The sequence below is a fragment of the Xyrauchen texanus genome, chromosome 17, assembly GCF_025860055.1.
Source record: "Xyrauchen texanus isolate HMW12.3.18 chromosome 17, RBS_HiC_50CHRs, whole genome shotgun sequence".
Lineage (NCBI taxonomy): Eukaryota > Metazoa > Chordata > Actinopteri > Cypriniformes > Catostomidae > Xyrauchen > Xyrauchen texanus.
In genome coordinates this window covers 28,783,380-28,803,312 of record NC_068292.1, presented here as the reverse complement: position 1 = coordinate 28,803,312, position 19,933 = coordinate 28,783,380, and the positions used below count along the sequence as shown (strand labels likewise).

Here is a 19,933-nt window from a genome sequence, read left to right as displayed (position 1 = left end):
GAGCTCCAGAAAACAGGTCCAGGCATATCACGCCAAGCAGCAAGGATCAGGAAGCCTATACATCCACACTTTTGGGGTTATGTTTTAGATTTGTTCTATATTCTCTGTTTGAGATGTTCTCACATGACTCACCTGGGTTTGGGCACCATCTCATCAGGAACTGGTGTCCAGGCTGACTCGCTGTTTCTCTGCTCCTTAAATTTCCCATTAAAGACTTTCTCAATGTCGTCCATGAAAAATGCACACACTGCAGAACCGGTGATGCTGAGAAAGTGAAAAGCTCTACTTGATGACTCTCTTTGATATTGTTAGATATGAAACAAACACACTTTTTCTAAACATACCTTTTTTTATTCCAACAAAAAAATCATTTGAAAACGATGGTTGCTCATTAAAAACAGACCAAATGGATTGGATTTCATTCACTGGATTTAAGTGTGTATCTGTGTGAAAACAGAAAAAATATACATGCAATCAGTACCTGTTGGCTTGAGTCGTAAAGACACCCAGCACCGCAGGCCTGTGATTGATCTGCATGACATTGGTTAATGACTGAAGGACATCGAAGTAGAAGAATGAATCACCCGGAACTGAGCAGTTCAGCCGAGCTTTCAGGAAAGATGTCCAGTAACGTTCTAGAACTCGCGGAGAACCACCATTATCATTCTTACACACTCGAGCGACTCTGGAGAACACCACCTGGAGATAGACGACAACATTTTTTTACAAAAAAAAAACATTATGTGACAGATAAAAGTGTTTTCCAAGAGTTTCATCACTTGATTTGTAGAAAAAAATTATTGTATAATATTGCAAAATCAGTGAGTTCTAATTCAAAGTGTACAGGTCTGACCTTGCCAAGAGTGGTGTATTCCACGGCAATCTCACTAAGGAAGAAGTAGATGTAGTTTCCGTACTCAATAGCGTGAAGAAAATGAGGTTCTATATAAATACAAAAACATTATTCAGAAAGAGAACATGTGAACAGACATTAATTCATTTTACATGCATTTTTATTTATAATACAAATACAAAATATTTATTTACTCAAATAATAAGTTATAGAACTTGGTCATATGACCCACCTCGTAGCCATTTTGAGTCATATTTTACGGTTCGCAGGACAGGACTACTTTCTCCCAAACTTCGATAAATCACTGCGTCACTTGCTAGAAAATCTGTCATCGTGGCTGAATAAAAGTCCCCGCCTGGGGAGAGAGTTGAGAAATAAGTACTGATAAATCAAAACAGCACAAACATCAAATCCACAAAGCTGAGTTCAGTTTAGTTCAGTGTGTCTATGGTAGAAAGAGAGAGACAGATACGCTTCTCATCTCCCTGATGTCCCTTTTGAATTTCAGTGTGTCTGTGATCACTGTGACTCTCTGTGCTTTGTAAAATGTCAGTGGAACACTAGTGAGATTATAGGAGATTTGGTGTCTTCCTCCCCAGACAGCTGGTGCCAACTCACCGGCAAATAGGCCAACGTTGGACTGGCGTGATTCGAAAGGGCAGCGGGCCTGACCAACCACTTCCTCTCCGTCCTGCACCAGAGATGACATCTGAACAGAGAGAGAAAAAAAAAGACCCTAATAAAGACAAATAAAAAAACACTGCAAATATGACAGTCTCTTAGTTCTGTAAAAACAATATTGTTATGGTTAGAGATGTGGCACAGCAGTGCTGGGTGGATTACTAGTAAATTGTAATCGGATTACAAATGACATGAAAAAAAATGCAATCAGTAACCTTGTAGATTACCTTGTAGATTACATTTTGGCATTAATCTAATCTGATTATTTTTGGATAAAAGTATTTCATTCTTTATTACTAACAAAAATAGCCTAAGAAATGAGCACCTGATGACATCACATGAATGAAATAAACACTAAATCTAACAGCAAATTAATTTTAAGTGCATTAAACACTAACAACATTACAAACATTATTGATCATAAAATCAACATAAATCAATCATAAAATAAACAGAATAAGAGAATGATTAGGATGATCAATAAATTATTAGCAATTTACTGCCATTGCCTTGGAAATGTGTAATCATATAATCTATAAAAAAAATAACTGTAGTCCGATTACGAGTATTTGAAAATATAATTTAACCCAATTACAAGTACTTGATTTTTGTAATCTAATAATGTAATCCATATTACATGTACTGCACATTTGCTCCAAACACGCTGAGCTGGGGTGCTTCTATGTGTAGCGCAGGTTTGAGTCTGGCCTGTGATGCGTTCTAGTCACCCAAAATAAATTTTCATGCTCCTCTACAACAACCCAAGCCTCCCTCAAAATTATATATAATATGATGTGGTAGTGATGCTTGCCTTAGCAAGCACCACAGAAATAAAAAGTAAAAACAAATTTATAGTTCTGACTTCAAATTCTGATTCTGGATGAGCCTTGTTTAAAACATTACACACCTATGACAGCACTTTAAATATTAATTTGTGAAGTTGCTATGTTGCTCAGAAACAGCCTACAGATACGCTGATAATAATAATAATAATAATAATAATAAAAAAGTGTAGTTATTTATTGAATATTGGTGTATTTTATCATATTACTGTTGCCACTGATTTCTGAAAGCAATGAGTCACTCCTTTCTTTGCGCTGCAGTGATTTATTTCCACAGTTAAGTGTTTATTTAGGACATCCACTACCTGTGGTAACATCACTGTTAAGCACAACCTCTCGTAAAGCTTGTAGCTTTACAAAAGACCATGTTTACATGCACTTAAGAAAACTGTTTATTCCAGGGTTTTTGCAGAAATCAGCATTCTGAAACATCATGTAAACAAGAATGCCAGTTTCCTTACGCCATTTAAGGGATTAAAAGACAGCTCTTTATCACACCAAGGTTTCTTCCGGAAAACTTAATGTGGCCATGTAAATGCATAAGCAGAATTCCAACCATTTTTGGAGGAGTGTGCATATGTGTGGAACAGACCGGATAACAAAAGTCAACGTGTCAACACGCGAAAAGAATTCAACATTTCTGAAAGTACAGTGGGAAAATCAAATCCACTATAAACTATCCCCATTTATACACCTCAATGTAACATATTGACTGTCCCTCACGTTCGCGTATGTGCTCGTACCTTCGGGGAATCCCGGAGATTTAAGTAAGAGGGAACCCCACTGGAATGACACTTTATATCAGATATCTAACTTGGAAACTTGAGCAGAAACCTTCATTTCATCGAGATGCAGGTGTGTGTTATGTCACGCAGGGCAGGGAGGTTTAGTCAGTGACAAACATTCACTTTTATTAAATAATATCCATTATCGAGTCTTACATTAAATGATAATAAAGCATGTTTAGCAAACGTTTTACACACACAGTTGTTCAAAACATGGTTAATTACACTCTTTGTTTGGATTAATGTTACAATAGCATTACAGTGTCAAATCAGTTTGTTTGCCATGAGAAGTCTCTGATAATCATTGTACCCCTCAAGTCACAACGTAATCGATCTCAAAATTAAAAATAAGCTCCCTCTTTGACACGTTTGAGTTTAGTTGTCAGTTAATTGTCACTGGATTTCAAATTAAGTGAAAAGTCACATTATGCGTGATCACTATCAATCATCGTTTTCATGATCGTTCATTGCTGCCACGTCCGAGTACCCGAGTCCTCGTGCCCATCCCTAGTTTTAATACAGAGCCATTTTTACATTCAACATTTTTATTAAGACGTTATTTTGTACATTTACCAAGCCAATTCCCTCATGGAAACTGTTGGCTGGAATTAACAAAGTCAAATATTTCAGGCTTTGTGGGATACATCTATAGAGCTGTTTAGATGTTCATCCTTTCACTGAATTCAATGGCAACCACTCCATTACTGTTCTTGCCCTAACTCTCCTCTTCTACTTGTTGTGAGCTACAGGGCAGTGTAAGTGCTGGTGAGCTTCAGCAGGTTCAGCAGGTGCTAATCCAGTGGGGATGACACACAATGTGACCCTGAATACCAGAATGCCCATAGGATCTCTCAGCAGTAATGCACTGCTAAATGCGTGTTTATGTGCGTGTAATCCAGCAGTCTTTGTGAGGGCTCCTCCAGCCCTGTAGTGAGAATATCTGTGGATCTGTACGCATGCTTGTGTGTGTCACACAACAGAGGCAGTTAGCATGCTGTTTTTCTGTGAAAAGCACAGGTCGCTAGCTTCTGCTGTGCTTCTGACTAATGAGAGAAACTGGCACACCGTTCACACCTCCAGTTCCCGAAGATGAACAAAAGAAAACAGCTATGTAACACACACCACCCACCGGTCCACAAACGTTTATACAACACTGCAGACAAGCTCCCAAAATTATGCGCAAAAACCACCAACCAGCACTCAAAACATAAAATAAACACCATTCAGGAGCAGTGATAAACCTCTGTAAACTGACTACAGACCCAAAACTCACACATAACAGGGGACATATCATGGTAATAGGTTTGCTCCTTTTCATTTATTGAAATTAAGTGTTTGATTTTTGAAGACATTTTGTATGCTAACATTTTTTGGTAATGTGTTGGATCACCATTTGATGTGCAATGTAAAATTTTGGTAGTGAAGAATTTTTTTTCCCCTTATAAACACCCACGTTTATGTATCAACACCTTTCCAGTATTCATCAACTTAGCCCATCTTGACGATTGACAGTGTGAACTATGCCAATATGGGCAGGTTATCCAAATATTCCAAAGGAATTTACACATAGTCTTATACTGTACAGTAGGTAGTGTCAAAGACAGGGTGTAAAATGGTCACATATTTTTTTTTTTATGAAACATCGACTAACATAATATGTGGCCTTTAGGAAAATGTTTGAAATGCTGCAAAAGTCTAGGAACCTTGTAGACCCAAAGAGTCTACAAACGAACAAAAACATCTACAACCTTTCCTCCTCCTCTCATTGCAGTTTTCCAAAATTCTCTCCACATCTAACGTGTAAGCTCTGGAGCTGTGGGTAAGAGTGAAGTAATGTGTGAGGATATGTGGCAGAGGAACGGAGTGACATGATTTGCATGTCGTGACATATCTATCTTCTCTAGGGCTGTAAAAGACTGCAAAAAAATGAGACGGTGAGCAAGCAAGACAGACTGAGAGAGAGAGAGAGAGAGAGAGAGAGAGAGAGAGAAGGAAATAGAGGGATGGGGAAGTAAGATGCCTTCAGGGTAAGGTGCATAAATCAGGATCTCCAAATGGAAAAAGTTGAGAGCAGAGCCTCATCTGTGAGTTTAACTGACTCCCGCTGGCCTCCTCCGAAGTTGAGTCAGATTTACATGCTCACTGTTGCACTCAAAAATAAAAAAATCCAAAAAAAGCACATGGGTACATACATATTAAATCATACCCAACTGCTTAGGCACAGTTCTCCTGATGTTGATGACATACCATCAGTCACAGGAGAGCCCTGAGTCCCCATCAAACTACATATCATTGAAAATAAATCCAGAAATGTCCAAGTGCAAAATGTGTATGGAGGAAAACTAACATTTGGAAATAATTTTTAAAGAACAAAAAGCTATAAATAAACAAGTTGCTGGAATGCACATCCAGTGGCTTGTTGCTTTTACAAAATTATAGAGCAGAAATATGATAAAAGATAAATATGTTCAATAAACAGTCAAATAAAAACAATTCTTCCATCTAATAATATGGTTATTTTTCTTAACTGTGGGATTTGCCAAACAATTTAGCAATTCACAATTCACGCTTTTATCAGCATGTGTATACCCTGCGTATTATACCAATGACATCAGTGTTCCTAGCATCATGCTCAACCAGTTGAGCTATAGAAACATATTCATTTCATTTAAATGAATATACCGGGTTCAATATAAGTTAAGCTCAATGAACAGTATTTGCGGCATAATATTGATTAACACAAAAAATAGTTCAGTTAAGATAACTACTTTATTTTAAGAATGTGAAATAGTAGAGAGAATTATTTATTTATTTCATCACATTTCCAGTGGGTCAGAAGTTTACATTCATTTTGTATGTATTTGGTAGCATTGCCTTTAAACTGTTTAACTTGGGTCAAACATTTTGGGTAACCTTCCACAAGCTTCTCGCAATAAGTTGCTGGAACAGAGTCAGGTTTGTAGGCCTCCTTGCTCACACACACTTGTTCAGTTCTGCCCACAAATTTTCTGTCAGATTGAGGTCAGGGCTTTGTGATGGCCACTCCAATACCTTGACTCAGTTGTCCTTAAGGTATTTGCAACAACTTTGGAGGTATGTTTGGGGTCATTGTCCATTTGGAAGACCCATTTGCAACGGAGATTTTACTTCCTAGCTGATGTCGTAAGATGTTGCATCAACATATCAACCTAATTTTCCGTCTTCATTATGCCTATGATCTATTTGTGAATTGCACCAGTCCCTCCTACAGCAAAGCACCCCACAACATGATGCTGCCACCCCCATGCTTCATGGTAGGGATGGTGTTTTTCAGCTTGCAAGCCTCACCCTTTTTCCTCCAAACATAACGATGGCCATTATGGCCAAACAGTATAATTTTGGCTTCATTAAACCAGAGGACATTTCTCCAAGATCTTTGTCATCATGTGCACTTCCTAACTGTAGTCTGGCTTTTTTATGGCAGTTTTGGAGCAGTGGCTTCTTCCTTGTTGAGCAGCCTTTCAGGTTATGTCGATATAGGACTCGTTTTACTGTGGATATAGATACTGATCCTCCAGCATCTTCACAAGGTCCTTTTCTGTTGTTCTGGGATTGATCATTCATCTTTAGGAGACAGAATGTGTCTCCTTCCTGAGTGGTTTGATGGCTGCATGGCCCCATGGTGTTTATATATATATATATATATATATATATATATATATATATATATATATATATATATATATATATATATATATATATATATATATGTATATTGAAGGTAGGCCTTAAATACATCCACAGGTAGACCTCCAGTTGCTAGAAGTTAATTGCCTAAAAGGATTGACATAATCTTCTGGAATTATCCAAGCTGCTTAAACGCACACTTAACTTAGTGTATGTAAACGACTGACACACTGGAATAGTGATATAGTCAATTAAAAGTGAAACAATCTGTCTGTAAACAATTGTTGGATAAATTACTCATGTAATGCACAAAGTAGATGCCCTAAACAACTAAACAATAGTTTGCTAATATGAAATCTGTTGAATGGTTAAAAATTAGTTTTAATGGCTTTAACCAAAGTGTATATAAACGTCTGACTGCAACTGTAAACAACATGCATGTAAACATGATTTTCGGGGTTAAGTTATTTCCAATTTTACAACTATGTTGCCATGACGATGTAATGGCAATGAACACTAAAACCCTAAAATGACTGTAAAAATGAGAATTTAAACAACTTTGCAGCTCAAATAATACATGAGTTTTAACAGACGAAATGCTTTAATAACATTATAAGATAACAATTTCTGCCTTTAAACCCTCTAAAAAGTTGTCCAATTCACTTCCATTGTAAGTGACTCACTGTAACCTTGATTTTGGCTTTTTTTTTTTTTGTTGGATGATGAGTTGAAATGAGTTTTTGTGGAAATCAACATTATGCCACAAATGCTGTGAATTGATCTAAACATGTATTGAACCCGGAATATTCTTTCATTTGGTGCATTAATATAGAATGTTCACAAGTGTGCATTTATAGTCCTTTTAAAAGTTTATATTTTACAATAAGAATTTACAGTCTCATCTTTTTAGTTTTTTTATTTAAAAAAAAAATCAGTTTTAGTCTTAAAATAAATGGCATTTGCAATGCATTTAACTTTGATAATGTGACAGTGAAACAAAGTATTTAATTATATAACATAGTGTGGGACTTGCGGGACCATGGACCACACTATACTGTATATGTCAACACTTATACACTGCCACACTTGTAACTGTATGAACACACAAAATGCCACCAACAAAAACACACCAACATACAGCAAATCACTGACACAGGCACTCGGCTACACAATTAAATTCCTTAACAAAGATGACTCTTTGTAACTGCTGGAAAAATGTATGACATTGTCCTCCGCTATGCTTAGTTTAGCAAGCCACCATCACTGGTGGGAGAACACACACTCCCTCCAAGCATATTCAGGTTTTAACAGAAAGCAGTGTGTAAATAGGTGTTATAGGATATTTAGATATTTATTTAGGCTGTCTGTTTGATTCTTAAAGGGAGGCTTAAGAATATTTACCATTCTATATGGTGGTGTTCACTGCATTTAGGTGTGTGTGTGTGTGGAGCGGAGGGGGGGGCCGGGTCGGAATATCGCGCGCCCGGTCCCCAATCGGCCTGATGAGGCGCGCGAGGGATAAAGGCGGCCGGTGACGATGGTTCGAGAGAGGGAGAATTACGGGCATGTCCGTCATGTGTGTTTATGTTTGTGCTTTTGGTTTGATTTCAGTTTTCATTAAATTATAATTTATGTTGACAAGCCGGTTCTCGCCTCCTCCTTGCCCATCCTTAACAGTGTTACATTGGTGCCGAAAGCCGGGAAGGAGGAGGGATGCCCGTTGCAGAGTCGTCGACACTGCCGTCCACCCAGGGGAGCGCCGCTGCCATATCACGGGTGACAGAGTACCCCGACCGCCCGGATGCGGGGAACGGCCGCCGTCCGCGGGGCAAGTGGGGACTGGATACCCCGACCGCCTGGAGCGAGGGAGCCGCTGCCGGGGGCGGAGGAGTGCCCTGCCTTCCCCAGAGACGCGGAGGGGTCGAGGGAGACCGCTGTCCGCGAGGGGAGGAGGGAAGAAACTCTCTGACCGCCCGGAGCGGTAGGGCCGCTGCCAGGGGCGGCGGAGTGTCCCCATTTGCTGCCAGAAAAGCGGAGGGGCGTTCTGCCCGCTGGGGGTCGAAGGTTTGACTCCGGTTCGCTCGGGGTTGGAGCGGCTGTCGTCCGCCTGAGTGTGGAGGAGTGTTCGAGGACCACGCGGCGGTACATCAGAGAACCGGTGAGTGAGCTTTTTCTCTCTCTCCTCTCTCTCTCCCTTTCGCACCGTGTTGGCCTTTTCCCTCACCTATTTTTTTTGTTGTTGTTGTTTTCTTCCCCTCCTGTATCCTCCCAGGGCGAGGAAGGCAGGGATGACCACGTGGGACGCAAGATACACCCCGCCCCAGGGATGGGGGGTGTATGTCATGCCGGTGGCACCCCAGTATGAGATAACGCCGGGAGGAGTGTGGAGCGGAGGGGGGCGGGGCTGGGTCGGAATATCGAGGGATAAAGGCGGCCGGCGACGATGGTTCGAGAGAGAGAGAATTACGGGCATGTCCGTCATGTGTGTTTATGTTTGTGCTTTTGGTTTGAGTTCAGTTTTCATTAAATTATAATTTATGTTGACAAGCCGGTTCTCGCCTCCTCCTTGCCCATCCTTAACAGTGTTACAGTGTGTTTGTGTGTATGAGACAAAAAAGACATACCTTGTAATTGCGACAGGTGGGGTTGAATGCATTTGTTCCACATGCAAAGAGAGTTTCATCATTACGTGGTACCAGCACTTTGATGTAGTTGTAACACTCATCCTGTGAGAGGGAAGACACTGGGTTTTACTCACAACATAGCATATAGGATAACTCCTGCAAACTTTCTCACCCAGACACACTGATGCACATCACACACAGAATTACCATAATCTCTATGCTGAGCTCCCAGGATCAGACTCACACAATGCAACTCGGGGGCAAATTCACAAAACAGTTGAGCGATTCTTGTGTGTGGTAAAAGCTGCATTCTTATTCACTATTCACACACAATCCATCTTACCCAGGTGCTAAACACACTGGAAGTGTGCTCCAATGTATTTCAGTTAAGTCCTTGCCATTCTTTTTTTAGCACAAACACGCCTCCTCTATGAACTGTAGATAGATGTAAATCTGTCTAATGTGCTTATTATAGACTGCACCATATTCACAAAACTCAGCACTATTCAACTGCCGATTTTTGTTTGTGAACATTTTCTCTTGGAAGTGGCAGCCAAATTAAATCATGATCAAATGATGGAGAAAAACATAAGCAGACATATAAAGTCCCAGTGGTGTAGTCGAGTGCAGTTTCTGCATTTTCAAGAGCCGGTTTAGATTCCTGGAGCTTAAGTTCTTCAACAATGCTGTACGGTCCCAATAATGTACATTATGCAAGATTGCGGCAGAATTCTGCATCTTCCACAACACTCAGAACCGACTTGCAAGATCTGGAATAAAGTCATGCAACTTGTGTTCAGCACTAAATATGTGGACGTGTTTGCACTGTTACCTGATTCCCTTCAGTGAATCGGGTGCTTTAAAAAAAAAAACTGATACTGTGTGCAAATAAATGGCTCCATCAGTGTCCACACTTCATTCTTAGTGAATTCCCTCTCAGTCTTTAAAATCAACAATGCCATTGTAAAGTTTCTGTGTGTTGACACATGTACATGTATGTACATATATGTATACTTACAGCCACATGTGGGACTCACACAAGCACATAACATACATACTGAATTCTACAACACAATCACAGAGAAAGGGATGGAGAGAAATAAAGAGAGAGCGAGAGGAATCAAAGGCATGTTTACTCACGCTGTTTTTCCCCCTGACTGTGCATTTCTCAACATCCTTTGTCTTCCATGTCAGTTTCTGCCACAAAACAAACAGACACACAAACATGATCTCATTCCTATTCACAACAGTTGGAGTGAGTTGCTAATCTCATTTACTTCCATAAGCATCACAAATAATATAGAAAGTGGGGGGGGCGTAAGAGAGACTGGGAAGTCAGAGCAACAAAGAGAGAGATCCATCAGGCTGTTAACAAGCTGTGGGATGTGTATTTGAGAGTATGTGTGTTTGTAAGCAGGTGTATATGGCAAGGTGGTTGCGGGTGTCAATAGGTCAAGCTGTATTACAGTGATTTACTGGACTGGCCCCTGTCAGCCCAACTAACAGGAACACAAGGAAATAAACACTCACACACCATGACAAACCTAAAAAGAAAACCCTGTCACAAACACAACTATTTACTGCAGTGATATCTGATTTCTTACTCATAATAGTTAAGATGTTAATGTCACAGAGACCCAGAGGAAAACAAAGAGTAAGAGACTAAGCAATCTTTGCATAATCAGACTATTTCATCAAGACTATTACATTTGACATGACTGCTGACATACCATGGAAATCAGGCTCTTTTGAAATACTTTAGCTTTCAGAACTCAAAACTCCCTCCCGAGTTAAACCAGCCTAAACTGGTTTAAGCTGGTCAGGCTGGTCTGTTTTAGAGGGTATTTGTGCACTGGTCAGTTGGCCAGGCTGGTAGACGAGAAATTACAGCTGAAGGTCAGCTTGGTCAGGTCACATTTTTATCAATTATTTTAATATGTTCCTTGAGATATACTTTTAATATTTTGCACATAAAACAGTCATATACATGTTAAACATGATCATTCTCCACCCTCATTCTGACCCTCTTTCAAAAATGCACGGTTTTGGTGAGGCTTCTCCTTTAAGACTTGACAGTAAACACCCATTGCGATTATTGGCTTGCTGCTCTTGACTGTTCTGCTCTCTCATTGGCATCTCACTTCTCACTACTACTGGGTGGACTATGGATGTGATAGCGTAAAGTAGGCATTGATGTGTTGATGTGGTGGAGGTCAGATGCAAATGTATACCACAGTTTGACATCATAATGTGATGGTGGCGTAGTGGCTAAAGCACATGGCTGTTAATCAGAAGGTCGCTGGTTCGAACCCCATGGCCACCACCATTGTGCCCTTGAGCAAGGCACTTAACTCCAGGTTGTTCCGGGGGGGATTGTCCCTGTAATAATTGCACTGTAAGTCGCTTTGGATAAAAGTGTCTGCCAAATGCATAAATATAAATGTAAAATAATGTGGAGGAAGTAGAGAACGAATCGTTTTGGCAGCTTGGCTTCAACAAATACACTTTTTGAAGTGAGGAAGAAGTTTTGAGTTCACAAATTTACAGTATGTTTTATGGTACAATTAACCCTTACATGTGAAAAATTAACAAAATATGTAATTCCTCATGTCATGACCCCTTTAAACCAGCTAAGACCAGCAAACCATGTTAGACTGGTGGGTAAAGACTTTGCATACAGACAGGTATTAAAGGATTGGGCATTGGTGACTATACTGGACCAGAAAGCAAACCTGCAACCTCATAAGCAACAAGCTCAGCTTATCATATATACTGCAACTCAAATCCATAAAGTCATCCTAAATGTATGGTAGCAAAAACAGCCTGTTTAGACAGAGGGTAGAAAATTGTATAACTAATGTTCTTGATTCAAAAGACCTTGAATAACATTATAAGTGGACCTCAGGGGAAAATATAAAATGCTACAGAAGTGTAGAATATGGGTTTTTTAAAGCCACTATAAAGAGATTTGCTCACTTGAAAAATTAGATTTCCAAATGGTCCTTCCCCAAAGACAATTTAAAGTAAATATTCCAATATCGTACACTTCAGCAATGTAGAAAGAAGAACACTTTAGATAACTGATATAGGAATTTGAGAGAAAGGTGAGCTTACCTGTTGGGGGTAGATATGCTCAGTTGAAACACTGAGGTTAATGGCAAAAACGTGATCTCTACAGAGAGAGAGACAGAAAGACAGAGAGAGAGATACAAGATGAGTGAGATGTATGCCAATAGCAATTGAGTTTCTGTTCATTTCAATAAATAACAATACCATGCCAATAACACTCAGAGTTGAATTGGCAGTGGACAGTAGAAATGGGTGGGGGGGTGGGGTGGGGGGCATGATTGGTAAAGAGAGAGAGAGAGAGAGAGAGACTGAGAGAGAGGAAATGGTAGGGGTGAGAGAGGTGACAGAGACCGAGTGAGCGAGCAAGAAGCCATCTGTCTGCAATCCAGGTCTAAATAAGACTGATTGGGCCAATCACACAACCCTTATCTTTAGTGTGTGGGTCTTATCACTGCAGTCGTCTAGAGAAACAACCCTAGTGTGTAAGGAATGGGAGGTCTGGAATTCACAGCCAATGTTGTATCTAGACTCTTTTTCGATTTGTGTAGCTGTGGTGTTCTGTGCGTTGGTGCAGTGTGTGTGTATGTGTGTCTGTATGATACCTGGCAGCAATATAGAGCATGTGGTTAATCCGCAGCATCCTTTGAAAATCCAGCCCCAGTCTGGCAGTGTCGTTATCTGACATGTTCCCCTGGAAACTGGGGTACAGGTAGGTGCCTGTATGATGGGTGAGAAAAGACTGGGTTAGAATCAACTAGAGACTTCTCAGTCTTTACCATTTTGGTGTCAGTGATGCAGGTGAACTAGTTCTAATTAAGCTGAAACGTATAAAAATACTTTCTCCTATCCTTGTTTTTGCAGAGACAAATACAAGTAAGCCATTTGTAGGCTCATTTCTTCAAAAACTCTAAACACTGAGTCTCTGTGGTACTGTCAAAACATTACTCTTTTTGTTTGAGTGCCCCGACCACCACTAACACAATACTTTATATTTTAAAAAGGTCTGACGGAAATCAGTCCCATTTTTTGCGAAGCCAGACTAAAAACATAAATAATGCGAATGGAGCTTGGCCTGCAATTGACGATGTGTATTACTGGCACTTCCTCAGCTGGCATCTCGCCTTCAAATATTTGATTATGCAAGTGTCATGTATACTTGGACAGACAAATTGTAGCTCATTATAACTGCACAGGCAAACTTAAGTTAGAAACTTTAGCTTTAACTGTAATTCAGTAAAAGCAGACATTTCTTTTCATGGGAATGTCCGATGGTGCAATGATTATACATTTCAATTTCTACATCTACACATCTCAGGACTATCCAGAACATTTTAATAATAAAAATCTGAGAGGTCAGTGCCGTATCCTAGTCGTATTAGCTGTGGTGCTCATGCAGGAGATTCGAACCAGCCTGCATCTTTTAACAAAGCCATTGCCCCTCTCTTTCCAATAATCCAATTGTGTCTTTATAAATATTCTAGCAAAAGAAATAGTGATTCATATTACAGACCTCATTTTACAACAGACTTTGTTGATGTGTAGGTGTCATTAAATTCAAGGCAGTTAACTAACAAGGCAGACTGATTTTCAAATTAATCTCATTTACAGTTATAAAGATGCATTTCCAGCGAAATGTCAAAGTTACTTTGCAATGTTCTTCTTTCAGTGGCTGAGTTGGCCAAACAACATTTTCTGACCCAGAGAAAAGTCTACAATGACCCTTTAGGGACCCTTAATTTGCAGTTCTGTATCAGAAGTAGCAGAGATGGAGTGACAAATATGACCCTGGGGTGGCTCTATTTTATGAAGTTTATTGCCAAGACCCTACATAATTACTGGTTGTTATTATATGATTATAAAACTTAATATCACTAAAAGTTTCTTCTGAGATTGGCAGGCCACAGATGGGCACAGCAGTGACAAATATTCAGGGACCAAAGTCAACAAAAATATAAGGGTTAAACTGTAAAAGAAACTTCACTCTCTCCTCAAAGGCACTGCCTGGGTAAACAGCACCATCTGATCTCTACAGGATCATCATTCAATAAAACCCACCCAGCGTTTCAACATTTCAATATACAGCCAGAACAGACATGCATGTTAACATGATTTTAGAGCTATAAAATCTCTTACTAACCTTTCCGTGTAAAGTTATATCCAATTTTACAACTTCGTTGTCATGACGATGCAATGCTATAAACCCTGTAATCCCAGTAAACAACTTTACAGCTAAAATAACATGAGTTTTAACAAAAGAATCAATGTACTGTAAGTGCTTTTATAAAATTAAAAGCTTCACATTTCTACCTTCAAACTCTCCAAATGTTAGAGACTTTTTTGGAGAAGTCACTTACAACTTCCATTGTAAGTGCCTCACTGTACCCGATTTGTAATTGTTTTTAAAGAAGGGATGGACCAAATTTTTTTTTTTCTGGTAATCAATCAACATTATGCCACAAATACTGTCAAATAAGCAGAGGTGGGTAGTAATGCACTACATTTACTCAGTTACATTTACTTAAGTAACTTTTTTGGGGAAATTACTTTTGAGTATGTTTTATAGTGGGTACTTTTCACTCTTAAGTAAATTTCTGATAAAAAACAAATGGATCTTACAATGGATCACGTTCCTGTTATTACATTACTGGTTTTAATTTAATAAGTGTTAATAAAAGCATAATTTATTGAGATTTTTGAACATGACTCTTATGACAGTGGAACTTCACAGCTGCACACACTCACTCGAATCGTGTGGAGTGGTGGTGGTGTAGTGGGCTAAAGTACATAACTGTTAATCAGAAGGTCACTTGTTCGATCCCCACGGCCACCACCATTGTGTCCTTGAGCAAGGCACATAACTCCAGGTTGCTCCAGGGGGATTGTCCCTGTAATAAGTGCACTTGGACACAAAGTCACTTTGGATAAAAGCGTCTGCCAAATGCGTAAATGTAAATGAGTGGCATTCAACATTACAGCAATAAGTGTGGAAAACATACATTTCTTCACACCACACAATGCCTTCATTTTACACCAAGACAATGATATATTTCAAGATTAAAATTGGAGCTCCAACTTAAGAAAACACGGTGAGGTAAGTTTTAGAGTTTGTGATAATTTGGGCTTGTCTGTGTCATGGTGACACTCATTCATTTTCCGCGTGAATCTGTAACTATGACCTCAGTTTCTAAGTTTATATTTGTATATCAGAGCTGCAACATATCAGTGCCTACTGTTTAAATCCTTGTAAACATCCGTGTTAAGTGCAAATGTTTTGCCCTGCCTATCGCGATTGTGAGCATTTCTACACGTGTACAGCGTTTGATAGATGCTTTGTCTTATGGACAACAAGCTTCCAAACACAGAGATAAGGTGCACTTTACCCTTAGTGTACATAACTAAATATCTAAATTGTTTTGACACTGACAATGCTGGAACTACAACTGAAGAAAATTCACACAGGACATAAAAAGCTGTGAAATAACGACAGAAGGCAAGAATAAAGCATGATCTTGCTTCAGTGTATAATTAAATTTAGATCTATATATATCTAGATATATCTAGATATATTATATATATATATATATATATATATATATATATATATATATATATATATATATATATATATTAAGGGGATTGTGTGACATTGTTCAATTATTTTTTAAATGCACTGTAAGTCGCTTTGGATAAAAGCATCTACCAAATGAATAAAAATTTAAATGTAAATGTTAATGACGAGAAATTATGGGAAAATGAGGGAAAACTAGATCTGGAAATGTTGCAAGCTGGACTCGAGCCCAGCACAATTAATTGGATTTGGATCAAATTCGACTCCGCTAAGCCATCACACCAATACGTTTACTGGATTTTAACAGAATGCTTTCTGGTTTCTTCAATAATTATGATCAATATATGGCTGGATTGTCTGTCAGTATATTGAAGGAGTTCTCCTCTTCTCAATATCAACATAAAGCACTAACGCATCTATCACACCTCATTTGCAATTGAGTAGGCCTCTCCACACTCTGCTGTTTGCTTCACAACCAAGATAGATGAATTTATATTTGGCAAATTAGAAACAAGTTCACAGCTTTGAGTGGAGTTGTTCTCTCAGACCCAGTGGGTCTGGAAGATGGGGAATAGCGCGGGGAGGTAAACTGGGAGGGAGTAGATTAGAACTGGGAACAGGAAGGGGAAATAGGGATGGACTTGGCAACCGAAGCTGCTGATATACAAATCTGGTGTGTGAAATGCTTTATGTCTGCCAAGACCTGATTGCTTGGCAGGCAGTTTACTTTTAAACTCTGGGTACGGCTTACTGCCTATACAGCTATAGTGTGCAAGATACAGAATTCGTAATTCAAACTGACTTTGAATTATGAAGAACTGCATAAGGGGCCGCTCAGACCGAAATGTCTCCTACACTGAATAACGCCTAAATGCAGCATAATAAATATAAGACAAAACACTTCTTGAGACACATTTTTAAGAGTGAAGAACTTTTCAACTTGAAAAAAAAACTAGGCATTCATTTGTGAGATGGTGAAATAAAACAGCGAGACCTGGCGCAATGGTCAAAAGCTTCCATCTAGCGCATGTTTACATAAAAAAACAATTGAAAAACAGCGCAGATGGATGCAAAAATTTATTCGGAATAAATGTTCCGTAACTGTGAATCAGAACTTGTGACTGAAACAGTTATTTCCAAGTGTTTCGTACTTTTATACTTACATTCACTGTCGACAATGCTGATTGGCTCCAGGTCCTGAGGAAAGGGTGTGGCACCATGGCAAAGGTGCATTAGGCAGTTGAGGGTGAGTGTGAGGGTCAAGGCCAAGAGGGGCCGCGACCCCAAAATCACCAACCTCATTTCAGCTAGAGCATAGATCTCAGCCACACAGCATGACCCAGAGTGGACTGAACACCACCTGAAAGAGACACAGAGAGAAAGAGTGGTGATGAATATGATGGTTTTTAAAAATGGTCTCTGTGAACATGTTGATTGTCGACACAGACTTTTGATCACATTACAAACAAAGCTCAACAATAAAGGAATGTTCCGGATCAAGTGAAGATCAATCGATAAAACTTGGCATAATGTTCATAACCACAAAACATAATTTTTACTTGTCCATCGCTTATTTCAAAAAGGAAAAATCGTGGTTACAGTAAGGCACTTACAATGGAAGTATCATAAAACCAGAGATTTAACTGCATTATTGTGTCAACCAAAGAGATGAAATGGTATGAAAATTTGATATCACGATTACAGTGGTTATCAGTACACACACACACACACACACACACACACACACACACACACACACACACACACACACACACACACACACACACACACACACACACACACACACTTTTGTGTTGCATTTGATTATATGCAATGATTAGTGTTGTCACGGTACCAACATTTCAGTAGTCGTTACCACTGAAATTTCACGGTACTCGATACCATTTTTGGTACCAAAGAAAAAACAGGTTACTAAACAACACTCTTTTATTAACAAAGTTAACAAAACATTAGCAGCAGAACTAAGAACAATAATATACCATTGGGCAACACTTTAATTTAAATATGTAATTTTTGAATTATAACAAAACTGTACAATGTATGCTTAAAGTATTTTTGAACACTTGTGATACAACTTTTGCAACTTTTACTTTAAGTTCATACCAAGTACTAAAAAAAACTAAATAAACAAGCATACAATAGAATGAATAAAAAACAATTTCCAAACTAATGTGGAAAGTGCTCTCGTATTAATAAAGCTGCATATTGCCATATTTCTTCAATTAGAAATGCACAGAGACATATATTATGATTAAATAAGTCGCGAGCCATCACGTTCTAATCTAGCTACATTAAAAGTCTGCGCTCGAGGGATGAGCGTCCCCGTGACAGAGTCTCTCTCAGCCGGGTGAAGTTTCAATCTCTCCCCCCCAGATCGGGACATTCGCACAACTCCTTGAAGAGGCGCTTACCACACAGAGAAATGCCAGTTTCTGAGTTTAAAGTTATTAACATGACCTGCTTCTGTATTATTTGAACTTTAATAAAGCTATAACACATTAAATATAACTGCATTTGTAATGCCAGGATGTTTCCTTTAAAAGCGCTCCGGCTCCGCTTATTCCACAACAAGACTGCTTCTGAATTTACTTATATTTTTTTTATATAATTCCCTAATACTTTGGGATCTACATAAGAAGCTGTGAAAGTTTAGAGTGCATCTGGACTGTGATCTGTGTAATTCTTCTCCTCAGTCAGGCGTGATCTGCAGTGCTGCTCTCGCACTAATTTACAGTTTAATATGATTTCATTTTACGTTAAATGAAATCAAACGACTATTCGACAATGAAAATGTTTCTCGTAATTTTTTTCTTTTTGAAGTTGTCTATAATGTCGACTAATCGTTTCAGCACTAATGCAAATGATAATATGCTTTTAAACTCACCTGCTTTATTTGCTTTAATTAATCGGGGTGTCTTGTCTTTCAGGTGCTTTATTAAGTTTGATGGTTTCCACCTTTCGTTAGAAAGGGACCGTTTACAAATAAGTTTTTGCTGATCTATGATGTTTCCCTTTTCATCAGCCTCAAATACAAAGAATTTCCAAACCTGACCTTTTCCACTTTTCTTTTCGACAAGATTCAGTCGAGACTCCGCAGCAGCTTTGCTTGTCGTCATCTTTTGCTTGTTGTGAGTGTTCGAAAGTTCCCGACTTTTTGTTTCAGTACCGACTTGGTACCGGAGTACCGGTATTTTTGACAACACTAGCAATGATCCCATGCACAATTTACATAAATACAAATGAGTCTTAAGAAGATTGATAGTAATTGCTATGAGCCCATCAATTGACATACATATAGGAGTCTTCATGATGTCAGCAAAGTCGACATCTGCCGGATTTTAAATGAACAAAATATGTTGGTTGGGTGAATAAACTACATAACGTGTTATCATATGCAATGGGTGAATAGAGTCTGCAGACACACAACGCATAGAGCAGTAGAACAACATGTAGAGTTTTTACAAGAGTAGGTCACACTGAAAGCTTCAGTTCTCTTACGAGAGGTTCTCTCGTATTGCGTAAGCTAGCTTACGCTACGGGAAAGATTCATCTTTTCTGAGATATTGAAGCCAAAAAATTATCCTTAATTTTGTATCATTTGTCAACGCAGTGCAGCAACTGCAGACCTTGAGCGGGCTAGCTAGCGAGCTCATTGGTTGCTCTGCGGCAACTGCTGCAGCCTATAGACGAACTTGGGCGAACTCGCGTCCAATGAGAGGTGTCCGCGCGCTTACTGCATCAAAGCCCGCCAAAATGGGCGTGGCTAGAGTGCATATAAGCCTAGTTCGTAGGCTGGAACCCTGATTTTCATCTCTTCAGCGAAG

At 39.1% G+C, this 19,933-nt stretch overlaps 1 protein-coding gene across 3 annotated transcripts in view; it reads right to left on the bottom strand.

Moving 5' to 3' along the window:
- The window catches only part of LOC127657774 (semaphorin-6D-like), a 187,503-nt gene that overhangs the window by 36,979 nt on the left and 130,591 nt on the right, over positions 1–19,933 (bottom strand). For all 3 annotated transcript variants that reach the window (XM_052146672.1, XM_052146671.1, XM_052146673.1), the window contains 10 exons: positions 17,252–17,448; positions 13,123–13,237; positions 12,566–12,623; positions 10,592–10,648; positions 9,452–9,553; positions 1,472–1,562; positions 1,086–1,208; positions 854–942; positions 482–699; positions 133–264 (listed from right to left, as the gene is read on the bottom strand). In XM_052146672.1, the coding sequence (XP_052002632.1) occupies positions 133–264; positions 482–699; positions 854–942; positions 1,086–1,208; positions 1,472–1,562; positions 9,452–9,553; positions 10,592–10,648; positions 12,566–12,623; positions 13,123–13,237; positions 17,252–17,390 (1,124 nt within the window). In that variant the 5' untranslated portion in view covers positions 17,391–17,448. The remainder of the gene's footprint in view (positions 1–132; positions 265–481; positions 700–853; positions 943–1,085; positions 1,209–1,471; positions 1,563–9,451; positions 9,554–10,591; positions 10,649–12,565; positions 12,624–13,122; positions 13,238–17,251; positions 17,449–19,933) is intronic.